The sequence below is a fragment of the Pelodiscus sinensis genome, chromosome 2, assembly GCF_049634645.1.
Source record: "Pelodiscus sinensis isolate JC-2024 chromosome 2, ASM4963464v1, whole genome shotgun sequence".
Lineage (NCBI taxonomy): Eukaryota > Metazoa > Chordata > Testudines > Trionychidae > Pelodiscus > Pelodiscus sinensis.
The window spans coordinates 78,839,219-78,856,459 of NC_134712.1; the positions used below are offsets into that span (position 1 = coordinate 78,839,219).

The window sequence follows — 17,241 nt, forward strand, 5'->3', positions numbered from 1 at the left end:
CTACTGGACCAACCCAGCAGCACCCCAGCTGCTCTGCCCCAGGCGTCCTGATTCAGCCGCTGCTGAAACTGATCAGCAGCAGCTGAATCAGGACTCCTGGGGCAGAGCAGCTGGGGTGCTGCCAGGTTGGTCCAGTAGCGCCAAGGAGCGGTGCTGTGGGACCAACTGGCAGCGCCCCACCTGCTCTACCACAGGCCCCGGGCTTTGCTCCACGTCTCCCTGGTCTGCTGGGGGGGACACTAGCTGCGTTCCCCCCCCCCCAGTAGACCAGGGAGACGCTGAGCAAAGCCACGGAGGACCCGGGCTGGACCCGCGGCAATTTCAGATCAGCTGGAAGCGCCGCGGGTCTGGCCCGGGTCCTCCGCCGCTTTGCTCAGCGTCTCCCTTGTCTGCAGACCAGGGAGACGCTGAGCAAAGCCACGGAGGACCCAGGCCGGACCCGCGGCAATTCCAGATCAGCTGGAAGCGCCGCGGGTCTGGGCCCGGGTCCTCCACCGCTTTGCTCAGCGTCTCTCTGGTCTACAGACCAGGGAGACGCTGAGCAAAGCGGCGGAGGACCCGGGGCCGGACCCGCGGCCGCTTCCAGATCAGCTGGAAGCGCCGCAGGTCCGGTTGGGTCCTCCGCCGCTTTGCTCAGCGTCTCCCTGGTCTGCTGGCTCCCCCAACAGACCAGGGAGACGGGGAGCAGCTTTTCTCGCCCCTGAGGAGGCGGGCGGCGGGACCAGGCGTCCTGCCGCTCCAGTCCTCCGGGGCGAGAAAAATCCCCGTTCGTAACTGCGGATCCGACATAAGTCGGATCCGCGTAAGTCGGGGACTGCCTGTAGTAAGTTAAAATTTTAAACTAAACACTAACTGTAAACAAAGTGGAATTTCAGAAGTTTATGGTAAAGTAATCTAAACACTTGTTATCAATAAGTAATATATGATGTACTTTCTTGTTTAACCTATTTTAATTTTTACCTTCCCTCTACGTCCATTGCCACCATCTTGATCTTCCCATTGCCAATCAACTCCTCGTACCACTCTGGCACCTGCAAAGATTCCTCTTGCTGTAATTTTCTTTGATTTACGACGAGACTCCAACAGTACTCTAAAATTAAATATCAAATGACAAGTGTATAAAAGCTATACACAAGAGATTCTGAAATGAAGCATTTAACCAACACTTTGAACATAAAAAGATCCCACAAAATGAAAAGAACAGGAAATGCAGAGTTAAGTAAGCTCAAATTTGCAGATAAACTTCAGCAAATTGTATTTAAGAACTCGGCATTCTGAAAAACCATGTGGTGAAAAGCTCTTCTATGTCTAAATTTTATTTTGTGCAGTATTTTAAGTAATATTAAGCTTGTTTGTGTCTCCAGGGTTTCTAGAAGCATCAAATCACAAAAAACAAAAACAAAAAACAACACACCCACACACACACACAAACCACAGTAACACTTACAGATGGGTATTAGAGATCATTAAGGTCAGAAAAGCAGCATGCAAACTCATTTGTAAACAACATATTTTTGCTCCTCAGGGCTAACTCTAAGCAAAATTCAACATCTATGTAAATCTGTATTTTCCCCTAACTCTGTATCTTTTTATTTTGAGAGTTGTGACACCGTTTCCCCCATATTCATCACTATCATATAATTATGATATGTTCTGTACAAAGCATACCTTGTGCGGTATCATTCTAGAAGACTTGTTCTATTGAATATCAATATCCTGATGGATAATATGTGCTGTCATTGTATGTCACGTTATGAAGTTTTGCTCCATGTGTGTTATTGAAAGATATTATGAAGGTTTAAGTATCCATAGCTAGTCTTTCAGGTACAACTATAAAAAAGCTAGACAATACTAATGGCCCATCAACAAAGGTGGAAGCCATGGAAAGGTTTTATCCTCATCAGGGGACACTTCAGACAGCCTATGGATTATGGCTGCCGTAACTCAATAAGCATGCAGGGGCATGTGACCAAACTACATGATTCTGAACTCCATTTTGGTATCTATATTTTTCCACAAACTGTGCTGGGAACTCAACTTAGAACAAAGGGGTATCTGCCATATGGAAGAAACTATAAAAGGGGAATATAATATTAACAAGTGACCTCACTCCCTGTAGAAATCAACACCTGGAAACATCTGAGAAACAAAGACTGAACAGGGAGAAGTGCTGGACCAAAGCTGGAAGAGAGGATTCCTGCCTGTGTATAAAACATCTACACACTGCTTGTACAACCTAACAGGCTGAGACAATTATTCAAAACCTGTGCCTGTGTTAGAATCAGACTGTGTTTTTATTTGGAAAGTAATAGGAAGGAAAAAATTGTCAAGTGACCTCTGATATGAAAACAAGACAGACAGATTTATAATCAACAACAACAGTGGTCACCAAACAGTAGATCAGGATCTACTGGTAGATCTTGGAACCTTTGACAGGTGATCCTGACAGGTTTGGCTGGGAAGCTATCCAGTGTCGGCACTTCATCTGCTCCTCTTAGCACTGCCATGTTGCTCCTGCCCTCTGCCTTGGAAGTGGTCCCTTACCCATGGGAGCCTCATGTTTGCTGTTCATGGCAAGGGAAAAAGAGGCCGGGGGAGGGGAGGGGGAAGGTTGCTGATGCCCCTCCCCCACCCTTTACCCCATCTCCACAGAGCAGATGGGGCAGGGATAGAGAGAGTTTGCTTCCTACTTTTGGGAGTGGTGCACAGCCAGAGTAGGGGTAAGCCTGCCTTAGCCCCCTGCACCACCACCCAGAAGCCACCTGTGGTAAGCAGTGCCCAGCTGGAGCCCGTATTCTGAATTCTGGCCCCAGTCCTAAACCCCTCCTGCACTCCAAACCCCTTCCCTAGCCCTGAGTCGCCCTGCACCCAAACTCCCTTCCAGAGCCAGCACCCTGAACCCCCTCCTGCACCTCAATTCCCTGCCCCAGGCTCAGCTCAGAACCCCTCCCACACACCAAATCTTTTAGCCCAAGATCAGCGTCTGCATCCCCACCCTTCGCCCCCAGCCTGATAAAAGTGAGTGAGATATGGGGGGGTGGGGGAAGGAGGATATAGTGAGCAGGGGCAGGACCTTGGAGAAGAGGTGAGAAGGAGGTAGGGCAAAGTTGTTTGGGTTTGAACTAGATCCTAGATTGCACTTATACTTAAAAAGGTTCGAGATCACTGAACTACAATCTATTTTTCTGTAGTTAAATATATTTTATATTGTTACTTAAAACAGTGGAGTGCTAGCAAAGTATCTGGGAAAAAAATCTCAGCTCCGTTAACAAAGGCTTTGTGCATATTTCTCTCCATATCAAGGGAACTGTCCAATTGGGTAACAGCTCTCATACACTGGCCAGGTTTTGACCAGGGCAGAACAGTATGGCTCTGGGGTTTTAGGCTGGGGAGCTGAGAGTGTTTTGGTCGAAGTTTCTCTATTGTTTGTTCATGAAGTGTAGAACATATCATTCATTAACACCACTGGGCGTGGCTCCTGCTTGTGAATGTCGGTTAGAGTGTGAGCTTGAGCCTGGAGGGCTTTGCAGCTTGTTACAACCTCACAGAATGGCAGGGAATCCAGACTGGTAAAACTGAAGGCTCAGCTGCACTTGAGTTCCTGGTGGCACATGGTGAGTAGGGGGACCCATCACATTTACATTCTGGTATCAGGCTAATCTGCTCCCTTGTTTTCATATTAGAAGTCATTTGGCAATTTTTTCCCTTCTTATTGAACATTTTGGAATCTTTCACTCATTATTTCAACTTGTCTTCCATCACTCTTATTTGTTTGCAATACAAAATTGTTTAAATAATATCTCCTCATGCCAATCCTCAATCTTCTGAAGAATCTAAGTAACATGCCTCAGTTGATCTGCCTGGACAGGATACTTCCTTGACTGCAAATGGAGGTAGGGACAGAACTGAACAGGAACAATTAAAAAATTTCTCTGAAGAACCATCATTCTGAATGCCTATAATCTCCCGCTCTATTCTCTAAAAGCCATGATGGCATGAAGCCTGAGATTTTTGGCAGACAAAGCATATCTTTAAGCAAAACTTTAGAACCCACTTTCACTCCCCCACAATTTTAGGAAGCAAATAAAACTCTACTGGCTGAACTTATCAGAGCCAGCAGATAAGAAGCCATAGAAGGAATAAGCTGCTATTGCAAAGTAGGGATGTAAAAGTGTAACCTTGTACAGGGTTAGCCAATGAGCCCGGGGTCATCAATTAACGTTCACGGTTACATAAAGGCTCCAGGTGCTCATGCTTAAAAGCCGGCTCACAGCACACAATGGCTCCTAAGAAGCTATCTGCTGCCCCGGGTACACTAGCTCCGAGGGGAGCTGGCTGTCTCCCCGCAATAGCAGCAGCAGCAGCAAGGAGCCCCTGGCCCCTTTGAATAACAGGGCCCCAAGACAACTGCATCCTTTGCCCCACCTCTTGCCCTTTTCCCACCCCCACTTTCCTGGTTGGCAAGACTGTGTATTTATGAGCTGCATCAGCAATGCACAAGTCAAACTGGAGTACAGGAAGAAACTAAAGGGATGAGCCATTAAGAGGACATAAGAGCCCTGCAAATCCAAAGGTATCTGCATCCACAGAAGTACATGTGGATACCTGCAAAAATGAGCTGCAGATGTGGATATGGATGCAAATTTTGTATTTGTGCAGGGCTCTAGGCATAAGTATACGATGATCCTAGGGATTGCTAACACTGCTTATCTCTGAAAATAAGGGGGAAAAAGCCTGTGCTGGAACCCTAAGGCTTTGTATCACAAAGCTGTGTAGTGTAGACAGTCATGTCACTAAAAGTCAGGCAGTTTAAATGCTATTTGTCAACACTTTTGCCAAAAAAAACACTTCCACACCTACAAGTGGGGTTCCTGCTGTCAACAAGAGAATGCTCCTGCAGACAATGAGCTGTTTACACTGTCATTTGCAGGGGCAAAACTTTTGTCTTTCAAGGTTTGTTTGGTTTTATAAAGCACCCACGAACAATAGAAGTTTTGTGATTCAATTGGCAGCATAGAGAAAATCTAACTCAGAAACATTCTGACTTTATTGAATACTTTTTTTTGAAAGAGACTGGAAAGCTCAACTATGAAGCAATATAAAGAAGACTACTCTATCAATGTAATGGGTGGGATTTTAAACAGAAGCAGATTTGAAAATAAAATATTTGTACAGAAATCAATTTCTCTTCCAGGTCATTTTCTGTGTTCTATTAAACATTATTAAATACTTCTGTTCGAGGGATAAAAAAATCCCCCTCCTCCCTGGCCCAACTTCTCCTTTATGCCTCATCTACCAACAAAGTTATAATCCTGTTCCTAATTCAGATATTCTGTTAACATTGAACAGAAAAAATACACTGCAGACTCTATTGGACAGTTTAGTTCAAATTTCATGTCTCTCCAAATGAGTGCCTGCTATGTAAAACCTCTAAACAGTTATGAAAACACTATACTTAATGTGTATTTGTTTCAGGTATATATGAAAAACCAATCTCAGTATTTCACAGAAAGAATTATTTTTCATGGACATTACTTGAAAGAAAGTTTTTTATACAAAAAGAAATACGCCTTCTTTCCCCATCACAACCAGAAATACAGTTTGTAAATTAGAACTCTGACACAGTAATGCTAATGTAATGCTAACACAGAATGCTGTAAGGGGAAAAGAGAAATATGGAGTTTGAAACACCATAAAATTGTAAATCTCAAAGGATTTAATAAATGTCAAACACCAAATTCCCATTTTACAGAGAGAAAGCCTGAGATAGATTAAGGCTGCAAAATAACTCATTGGCAGAACCAGCAACAGAATCTATGTCTTGAACAAATATGTTATGCTGCCAAGGTTACAGTAAACTAAATTATCAGCTAGAAAAAGTATTTATCCTCAATAAATTAGTTCCTCTGTTTAAACTCAGGGAAAAAACCCATACATTTTACCTTTCACTGCCTGGTGTGGTTATTCTATAAAAACGATGCCTCAAGTGATGCTTGTCCCCATGATAACAAACCGTGCATAAATCATAATTTGTGCATTCAGCACATTTCCATCTAATGCCAATGATTGGTTGCTGACGACAAGTATCACACATAGTTCCATCATGCTTGATACCTATAAAACAAGAATGTGACATCAGTACGATTTTAAAATACACAATTTAAATATTCATTGCACACCAACATTAAGTTAAATGTAATATCAAAGTATATTTGAGCAAGCAGGATTCAGTAACCATATAAACCATGCTGATGAAAAAATTACTGATGGAGGAAGAGATCTGCGGACTATCCTTCATCTTTCTGGTTGTTAGCCATGGCTGAAAGGTCTTTCCCTTCCCAAGAACTGAATATACATTACAGGCATTTTAATTTTTTTCCAGCTATACACTCAATACAGATATTTAAGAGGAAAGATAAAGAAGTTTTCCTTAACTTTTACGCATAAATTGTCAGAAATCCCCATCAAAATACTTATCTCTTGGGGAGTTTTAGCTGCCAAGTTAATTCTCTATCAATGGATAAATAAGGAACTGTGACAACTATTGTGCAGTGACACAGTTTATGTTAAGGATCTAACAGCTGATGCTTTAGTCTGATTTATATTTAATACCTGTAAGACAATAAAGAAGCTTAAATCCTATCCATCTATATTTTTTTAACCACACTTTAAAAAATGTATTTTCCCCATGACCAGTAGGAAGCTCTCCTGGACAACTGCCATTATTTCAGTCAATATGCTTTGATTTAAAGCAAAAATAAATTTTGTGATTTTTGGTTACTTGCCAAACCTGAACCATGTGCAAACTACTGGAGTGTTTTCTCCTAAATCTGGCAAAAGAGAGCTTCAAAGCCTCTCCATGCTAATGGCTTTTCCAAGCTACAGCAGAGTAAGAAACAAGCAGGCCTGAAAGTTTTCACTACTGCTGTTCAGAATCCTGTTGAGAGCAGTGAAATGGGTAAGAATCTAGTCAACTTCACTCTACTGCTGTTTAGGAAAGTTATGAGCACCAGAAGCAACAAGCAATGGGACTACTCCGTGGTTAAGTTAATGCAAAAACGGGTGCTAGAGGAGCGTTAGAATGAAGAATCCCTCCCCCAGTTACCCACCTTTGAGACAGTTAAGCATCTCTAACTAAGGACGTAAGCAACCAGTAGATAAGCATATGCTTATCGGGTAGTCGAGTAGTGACCCGACTAGTCACTTCCCGCCCCCTTGCTGCCTCTCTCTGATAGAGGCATGGGGGGAGCGGGAGCCGGTGCTGGGGAAAGCCGTCTTAAAATCTGATTCCCCCCAACACTGTCTCCTCTCTCTGATAGAGGCATGGGGAGGAGAGGGGGGAGAGCAGGGGAGACAAAGGCATAGTAAAGGAGCAGGGAATCATGAGCCAGGAATCAACTGATTCCTGGCTTGTGCTCAGTCCCAGACACTGCACCTTTGCTTTTTAAATGTATTCAGAGCCTGGCAGCTCTGAATACATTTAAAAAGCAGAAGCACAGTGGGGTTAGCTCCTGGGGCTGGGAACTAATCCCAGTGGGGCTCTGCAGTTTCCCCACTTCCCGACTAATTGAGTAGTCAATGGAAATTCCATCGACTACTCAATTACTGATTAAACACAATTTAACATCCCTATCTCTGACATTAGACAGGACACAAGAAAAAAGTACCGGTAAGTGTTCCTTCTCTTGTCCAGAAGAGACAGTGGTTTGTGAATGAAAGCTTCAAATTTATCAGCCACTTAATTTTACTAGATGCTGATATGAAAGATGGAAACCCCCCTTGTGCAAATTACAAAATAGACATAGTGGTAGGAACCAGTTTTCCTTTACCAATGGCTTGGGGGAGAGGAATCACAAAGGGGAGGAACAGAACTAACTGCCTTCCTATCCATCCATTGCTCCCAGATAAGGATCCTCTCACCCCTTCGTTTCTCTTTAGTAGCAAGGACTGGCATTTAGCAAACTTATGTGTGAAAATTTCCCTACCCAGGAACAACAGAAAGAGCCATAAGGGCTGTCCTACCTTCCGAGGATCCCCGGGTATGCCCAAGTATAGGAGACATGTCATTTTTGCTACACTAAATGGTAAAAATGACTCAAAGGCACCAAACTCCTTATTTTCCTACTTTGAGATCATAATGGAGTGACACTGCCCACTTTATAAGCAAAAAGGATACATTCCTATTGCAGACTTGAAAATAAGGTAAGTGACTAGTCAACTAGTCCAGTGTTTCTCAACCTTTTTTTTTTTATAAACTACGCCATTTAAAAAAAAATTGTAAGTATCTCCAGTACCTACAGTTTTCAGACACACAACATTTTTTTCTACCATTGCAACACATTTGTTTAAACAACTTGATAGTAGCCAGGCAGGCTATGACATTTTTGGGTGTAAAAAGTACAAAAATAATAAAGTGCTGTAAAACATAAATCAAAAATTCAGTTTTCTCCAAATTTCAGTTGTGTTGATGTACCCCCCAGACTTCTCTTGAGTACCCCTAAGGATACTTGAACCACTGGTTGAGAAACACTGAATTAATCACTTCCCTCCCCCCTTTCTGCCTCTATCAGAGGAGCCAGTGCTGGGGACAGGAACTAGTGCTGGGGGGAGCCGACTTAAAATCCAGTTCCTCAGAGCACTGTCTCTACAGGGAGCAAGGGAGGTAGCAAAGACTGGGCGTGAGCCAGGAATCCGCTATCCCAACTGGTGCCCAGTCCCAGGAGTTACACCTCTGCTGTCAGCTCTTAGTATGTTTAAAAAGAAGAAGCGCAGCAGGCGGGTGAGAGTGGGCCAGGAACCCGGCACGAACTGGGACAGCTGATTCCCAGCTCATGCCAGGTCCCCCCACTATGCACCAGCCTTTTAAGTGTATTAAGAGCCTACTGCTCTTTCTTCCTTTTAAATGTAGTGCCACAGCAGGAATCAGCTGTCCCTCCACTGCACTTCTGCTTTTTAAATGTATTAAGAGCCGGGAGGTCACAGGTCCATAAGCTAACCCTGCTGTGGCTCCCCCACTTATTAAATGACTGGTTGATGGAATTTTTTCTTCACTCAGCACACAGTCAACTGGTGGAACTCCTTGCCATAGGATGTGGTGAAGACTAGCACTTCAACGGGGTTCAAAAAAGAGCTAGATAGATTCACTGAGCTTAGGTTCATCAATGGTTATTAGCCACAATGGGTAGGAATGGTGTCCCTAGCCTCTGTTTTGTCTATAAATGGGTGACAGGAGAAGGATCACCTGAGGATTACCTGTTGTGTTTCCTCCCTCTGGGGCATCTGGTATTGGCTACTGTTGGCAGACAGGATACTTGGCTAGATGGACCTTTGGTCTGACCCAGCATGGCCGTTCTTATGAAATTCCATCAACTAGTTGATTAAACTAAATTTAACATCCCTAGTCTACAACATTTGTAATCACTTTCTATTCTGCCACTTATCTCATCCCAGGGCTTACCCCAAAGGGACTCAGAGGAAAATCTCCCCATTCCATCCCCCCATACTTTTTAAATTCCTTGGTTGATCCAAAAAATCATCCTCTTATCAGAAATTATTTTCTCTTCTTCTTTACATCTATTTCAGTGATGCACTCCAAATTCAAGATTGTATCATGCTTAATACGATACTGAAGATTTTTTTTGAAATCAAGATGATTTTGCAGCAAATGGGGGAATTAACTTAAAAATACTTTTGCTAAACAAACATTTATGGAATTGTATTATCAGCATTCACCTGGTCAAAATTAATAGAGAAGAACTATAACCAAAACACATGGTTTTATGATGAACCTCAAATATCTTGGCAATCCACAATTTTTCTCTTTGGTTGAATCAAGCTGTCTGTTAGTAGATCAATATAAAACATGTTTTATTGTTTACTTAAATGAAAATGAAGTTTCAACAACTGAAATTATAAAATACTTAAGGCAGGACTTAACTCTTAAGGTAGGTATGTGGAACATGGTTCTTGAAGTGTGATATTTTTAATGAAGCATGTGAAGTTTTTAATCCAATACATCATTTCGAGCAATAATGGGCATATTCACAAAAGAGAAGCAGAAACTCACTTTATAAAACTTTGACAGATCACAGCTAAGTCAGTGATTTTTTTGGCTAAATCTTAAGAATTTCTGAAAGTGGTTTTGATATTTTTGTAGTTGAGATTTATGAATGTTTCCTGTTTCTTTTTGGTTTAACAGCAACATATTTGTAGAAGAAAACTGTAACAAATCTGTAAAGTCTAAACAAGTACACTATATGATAGTGAAATATCTGATGATCGGAAATACAGGTAACAAAAATGCTTCTTATGAGACCAGTCAAGGTGCAGATGAGTTCTTTGCCATTTGAAAACCCAATGGTCACAATCAGATGTTATCCCGCCACAAAAAGATTCACTGGATCTCCATAATGGCAAGATGTCAAGACTGAGGCTAACACCTCTATCCATAAAGCAAAGAAGAAAACAATTACTGCAACAGCATGGTTTCCCAAACTACCTCACCAATGCAGCTCATCTCTGAAATGAAAGTGTCTAGTCAATATCTCTAGTTTGGCAGACATGGACTAAGAATTTCACTTCAGAAGTCACTAAACAATCTTCAGGCACCATTGAGTTTTAGTAAGCAATGTTTCAGAGAGGCAGCATTGTTAGACTGTTTCAGCAGCGAACTAGCCACACTCAGTCAGCCAAATATCCACAATGTTCAAGCCAACTAGCCAAGCTCAACCGGCCAAATAGCCACATGTGGCTAGTGACTAACATGTTGGACACCACAGTTATAACTACCACAAATATTTAAAAGGGTCATCTGAAGAAGTGGGCTGTGCCCACGAAAGCTCATGATACCATCTACATGTTTTGTTAGTCTTTAAAGTGCTACCATACTATTTGTTGTTTTTTAAGTTTATCCTGTACAGACTAACTAGGCTACCCCTCTGAAGCATTTAAAATATGTAATTTTTAAATACAAATATCTTCTGTCCATTATGTGTGTCCAGGCCAGCAAATAGTGAAAACAAATTATTTAATTAAGGTTATTTTCTAAGTCTAAATCTGTTTGACTCACATTTCTTTATGATTTGATAGTAGGAAAAGATTTTGTATTCTCATGAGACAACCAAAAGGATTATATGTGCCATAACGTTCTATAGCAATCTGGTAACAAAACTATAAAGATGCACCAGTGGAAACAAATGCACAGTGTATATTACTGAGAATTCTTTTTATTAGATACAGGCAGTCCCCGGGTTACGTACAAGATAGGGACTGTAGGTTTGTTCTTAAGTTGAATCTGTATGTAAGTCGGAACTGGCGTCCAGATTCAGCCGCTGCTGAAACTGACCGCCAGTTCTGACTTACATACAGATTCAACTTAAGAACCCCAAGCTTCCCCAAGTCAGCTGCTGCTGAAACTGATCAGCGCTGATTCCAGGAAGCCTGAAGCAGAGCAACTCTGCCTCGGGCTTCCTGTAGTCAGCGCTGGTCAGTTTCAGCAGCGGCTGACTTGGGGACGCCTGGGGCAGAGCAGCTGGGGTGCTGCTGGGTTGCTCCAGTAGCACCGCTCCTCGGCGCTACTGGACCAACCCAGCAGCACCCCAGCTGCTCTGCCCCAGGCGTCCTGATTCAGCCACTGCTGAAACTGACCAGCAGCGGCTGAAGCAGGACGCCTGAGGCAGAGCAGCTGGGGTGCTGCAGGGTTGGTCCAGTAGTGCCCATAGCGGGTGCTGCAGGACCAATCCGCAGCGCCCCAGCTGCTCTGCTCCAGGGTCCAAAACAAAAGCCTGGTCTGCTGGGGGGGGGGGGGGGCACACTATCCGCGCCCCCCCCCCCAGCAGACCAGGGACACGGGGAGCAGAGCAGCAGCAGCAGTGGGGTGCCGCGCCTCTGAGGCTTTGCTCTGGCAAAGTCTCAGAGGCGCGGGACCCCCCCTCCCCCGCGGCCGCGGCTTCAGTCCCGGTGCCTGTGGTCTGCTGGGGACCGTCCCCAGCAGACCACAGGCACCCGGACTCAAGCGGCAGCAGCGGGCGGGTTCCCGCGCTTCTGAGGCTTTGCCAGAGCAAAGCCTCAGAAGCGCGGGGAACCGCTGCTGCTGCTGCTTGAGACCGGGTGCCTGTGGTCTGCTGGGGACGGTCCCCAGCAGACCACAGGCACCCGGTCTCAAGCGGCAGCAGGGGCGGATCCCCGCGCTTCTGAGGCTTTGCTCTGGCAAAGCCTCAGAAGCGCGGGAACCCGCCCGCTGCTGCCGCTTGAGTCCCGGAGCCTGTGGTCTGCTGGGGACGGTCCCCAGCAGACCACAGGCACCCGGTCTCAAGCGGCAGCAGCGGCGGTTCCCGCGCTCCTGAGGCTTTGCTCTGGCAAAGCCTCAGAAGTGCGGGAACCCGCCCGGTGCCCCTGGTCTGCTGGAGACGGTCTCCAGCAGACCAGGGGCACCGGAGCAGCTTACGAACGGGGCTTTCTCGCCCCGGAGCTCGCAGGTAGCAATCCGCTACCTCGACCTCCGGGGGCGAGAGCCCCGTTCGTAAGTGCGGAGCCGACATAAGTCGGATCCGCGTAAGTCGGGGACTGCCTGTATTTAAAACAAGGCATGATCGTAAAATTGAGACAGAACACTTGTAGCTATTTATAAAATTAAAATTCAATTGATTTTCAATCAATATTTTAACAGTATATTCTGAAGACTCATAAGACAAGCAATTTCATTTCAAGGTCTCTATCATTAATGAAGATTAATTTCAATATTTTAAGATGAATAAAGATATCATTCCATGATTTTTATTATCTATTTAGGCACTTTAGTTCACTTATTTCAGTGGCATATTATTCTGGTAGTAATGCTGGAGTATAAAATGGATTAATTTTAATTATATATTATGATAAAACATCAGAACTATATCTCCAGAAACATACAAAATGCATTTTGGGATTGCTTTAATGCAGAATTAACTTGATTCATGTCTATACACAAAAATCCTTAACTTGAGTTTGGCAGTGTGCTTAACTTCAGTGGGCTGACCTGTCAGAGGATACACATTAAAGATCAAGTTAGCACAATTCATCGGGTGCCAACTAGGGATGTTTAAATAAGTTATTTTACTAATCGAGTAGTCGAATCTTTCACTACTCGATTAGTCGATAGGAGAAGGCAGCTGGCTCAGTCCCATCTCCTACCGGGACCAAACACCGCTATAGCTCTGCAATTTAAAACACAGTAGCAGTTGGGGGTCAAGCTGTAAGGCTGTTTGATCAGCTGGCAGCAGCCCCTATCTGCGAGGAGTCCTAGTGGGGAGTTGGGACCCTCCACACAGACAAGGGCTGCTATGGGAACAATCTCCCCTGACCCCCCACACTGCTGCCTCTGATAGAAGCAGCAGCATGGCACAAGTGGGGGGGAGGAGGAAAGTGCAAGGGAGATGTGCTGGGAGGAACCTGCCACTAACAGCATTGAGGTGTTGATTCCCAAATTCTAACAAACAATAACAGGAAATTGTGAGGGGTATGAATTACAGAAATACTTAGAGATCACAACTGAGGTCAGGATCCCTTTATGCTAGACAACAATCACATAGTGACAGAGTAAGACACGAAGCAAGCTTAGAGGTGATATGATTTACCCAGGTTAGTAACAGCAGGTTAGTGATAAAATGTATTAGGACTCTGGACCTTTAGATTCTAATGTTGTAGTCTATACTACCTCCCCTTCTTTCCAAATTCCTGTTGCTTCCACACCTGAGGAAATTTTGAAGAAGAGATTTAAGATTCATACACAACTCCAACTATTCCTTGACTTCAAGCAGGTGTTCTAATAAAAGGAGACACTCATTAGCCCAAAAAGTAAACAATAGCTCTATTAATCTTTTATGGCAAACACCTTCATGTGGAGCCTATAAAAAGCAAGAATATGAACTTTCCCCAAAACAAGAGCATGAGAATGCTGTCCTCGGGCTAATACCTGAGGCAGAAATTAAGACTATCCACACGTTCTATCAAACGCACAAAAATCAGAAAAATAACAAAAAATTATGAAAGCCTCAGCAGTCACTTGCAGCCCATGAAAGCTTATGACTAAATAAAATTGTTAGTCTTTAAAGTGCCACAGGACACCTCACTGTTTTCAGATGTATGAGATAGTTTCAGGTTTGACAACATTCCTTTGAAGTCTATACATTGGCTTGGAAACAGTTGCATTTGAGATGTGAATCCTGCATGCATACATACGCAGATGCTTAGTTTTAAGAACTTGCAAGGGCACTTTTTTCAGTAGGACTATTCACAAGTTAAGTGCAAGCATAAACATTTACAAAATAAGGATCCATGACTGAAATACACAACTCACTCACTTTCCTAATTGTTTCTGTAACAATTCATAAAAAATTTTCAGCTTAAGTTTCCAAACAATATCCCTCCTGAACAGCCAGTCCAATCTACCTACCGCACCAAAAGGATATGTACAAGAACAAGTAATTCATTTAGTAACCTGAATATCCATTTGAAGTGTTCAGTATGACCAAAGTTTTCTCTCTATTGCACGTTTGTATTAACTATAGTTATAGGTTTCAGTACTTTAGGAAGTCTGTTAAAAATTAACAAACATAAGTGTTCTACATTATTCTTCTTTGTATAAATAATTTGGACCCTGGACAGAATGCAAATATAAATACATGAAATAAAGAGAAATACAAGGAATTCCAATAAATCTGTCCAGTTATCCTTCCTCAAAACCAATCCTGGCAGTTATATACACATTTTAATTAAAAAAAAAAACTAAGACCACTGGGATTTTCCTTTTTCTGAAAGTTTCAATGAAAATGGGTTTTTTTGTTGTCTGAATATTCCCTGTGCAGTATTTACAACACCAAAATTGCCGCATAGTGCTGATGCAGGAGAGCATGAGAGTCAAACCAAAAGCTCTACCCTCATTGTCCAAGCTGAATCAAAGCATAAACAGTTAAAATACTTATTTAAAAAAATATTTTCTTCAGTGTTAACAGTCTATGGCTGTTTCGACATTAAAAATAAAGGACAAGATACTTCTTGAAAATCAGGAGATGTGTTTAGCTCTAACAAAGAGCTGCTGCCAGACATCTTGCTGCCCTCCATACAAAGTAACCAAACCATTGTGAGAGATGCTTTTAGAACAGAAAGAATAAAGAAATCTTGGGTCACCACCCTCTTTCTCCAGGCCAAACCCATTCCAACAGGACTGCTCCCTATGCGCTATCTAATCAAGATTTAAAAGTCCACAATAGAGACAGTCAGGCTACTTCCCCTACAGCTATATCCCGTCTACAACGCCCCGCGGTTGGGGGGGGACATCCCATCAGCGGCAATGGGAGGATTTCGTATCCTAAAGAGGGGAAGGGAAAAGAAGCCACCGGACCAGTCCCCGCAACACCCCCGCTGTCCCCGAGGACTCCAGCCCGGCTTGCCCCCTAGCAAAGAGGGCGGCCAGGAGGGACGTGCCTCCCTTACCGGTGGGCGCGCTGTCCAGGATGCGCAGGTCGTAGGCCCCGGAGCAGCGGTAATTGGCCGCGGTGCCGTTGTCCCAAACCACCACCACCTCCTCGGGGCTCTCGAAGCTGCGCACGGTGCCCACGTGGCCCTCGCCGCCGTCCTGCTTCCCCCACTTCCAGTCCGGGCCCCGCACCACCCGGGCCCCGACCCCCTCCACCATCACGCGGTTGTTCCGGGCGCTGCTCATGCCGGGGCCGCCCCTGGCCCACGGGCCCGCTGGAAGGACGCAGGGGCCCGGCCACGGGGGGCGTCTCCGCAGGGGCTGCACTGGGGGAGGACAGCGGGGCCTCTCCGCTCTGCTGCGCGGCGGGCGGGTTTCCCCTCCCCCGCGCTGGGCGCTCCCGGCTCGAGCCGCCCGCTGGCGCCGTCTACACGTCCCGGGCGCAGGAGCGAGCCTGGCGGCGGCTCAACCGCTACATCCGGGTACCTCGGCGACCGGGAATCGAGGGGCGGGGAGAGAGCGAGACCACCATCGCCGCTTCATCCTCTAGCACAGGGCGCATGCGCTGCCGCCTGCTAGGGCGCACGCGCACCGGGGGGCCCCGTGCAAGAAAGAACGGTACCTCGCAGGAGAAGGAGGCTCGTCAACGCCACCTAGCGAGAGGAGTTGAGCATTGCACACGGCATTGCGGGCGCATGTGTAACCCACTGGATCGCCCTAGCTTCGAGGATGCGCACCACCAGGGGCTACTGGTGCCTGCGGGAAAAGAGATGCAGGGAGGGGCACACAGAGGGTGGGGCATGTAGGGCACCCCATTTAGCAGCTAACGTTTTGGTAGAGTATGGGGTGCTGTGCGCGCGGCGTATAGGCAGCGTCGGCCCCGGGTGCGTGTTTGGGTGGCCCTGCCCCAGGGTGCGCCGCGTAAGGGCCTGTGCTGGCCCCGGGCGAACAGCATATGGGCAGCGCCAGTCCCAGCTGCGCGGCATTTGGGCAACCCTGGCCCTGGGCACGTGACACAAGGGTTGTGGCGGCCCCTGGGCACGCGACATATGGGCGGTGCTGGCCCCTGGGTACGCGGCACAGTGGTGGCACTGGCCCCGGGCACACAGGCACAGGAGCGGTGCTGGCCCTGGGCATGTAGCACATGGGCGGTGGCGGCCCCGCCCCTGGGAGTGCGGTGCATGGGCTATTCCAGCCCCTGCACACGGCGTATCAGCAGCCCCACCCCTGGGAACGCAGCACAGGAGCAGCCTGCCCCCAGGCGTGTGGCATATGGGCAGCCCCCACCTCTGGGCATGCGGCACAGGAGCGGTGCCAGCTCCGGGAGTGCGGCACATGGGTGTCGCCAGCATCGGGCGCATGGCATATGGGTGGCCCCTCCCCCAGGCATGTGCACAGCCCCGCCCCGGGTGCATGTGTGGCCCCTCCCCTGGGTGCCTGGTGCGTGAGCAGCCCTGCCCCCGTGCACCTGGCAGCCCCAAAAGGTTGGGGACCACTGCTGTGGACCTTTCAATCTGTTGCGGGTGGTAAAAGGCAGCCTTCCCAAGGTGGGGCCTCTAGCCACTATTGCAGTACACGTACATGATAATAATGGTGCCATGCACACCCCGGCTGTATATTTTAAGCTTTCCCTCATTTACTTAAGAGAGAATTCAGATGGTTTTTGGACCATAGCAGCTAGTTTCAACCCGCAGCAGCATCCGCCTCAACAGCTATACTCATTTCAGCCCATACATGGCCCTGCTGGCTACATATGAGCACTGGAGGGAAGAGGTGGGGAATAAGCT

The 17,241-nt window shown here is 45.9% G+C and overlaps 1 protein-coding gene across 4 annotated transcripts in view; it reads right to left on the reverse strand.

Moving 5' to 3' along the window:
* The window catches only part of MIB1 (MIB E3 ubiquitin protein ligase 1), a 103,788-nt gene extending 87,760 nt beyond the window's left edge, over positions 1–16,028 (reverse strand). For all 4 annotated transcript variants that reach the window (XM_006139056.4, XM_006139055.4, XM_006139057.4 and 1 more), the window contains exons 1-3: positions 15,472–16,028; positions 5,943–6,114; positions 961–1,090 (exon numbers count right to left, since the gene is read on the reverse strand). In XM_006139056.4, coding sequence (XP_006139118.1) covers positions 961–1,090; positions 5,943–6,114; positions 15,472–15,700 — 531 coding nt within the window. In that variant the 5' untranslated portion in view covers positions 15,701–16,028. The remainder of the gene's footprint in view (positions 1–960; positions 1,091–5,942; positions 6,115–15,471) is intronic.
* Between the last annotated feature and the right edge of the window lie 1,213 nt (positions 16,029–17,241).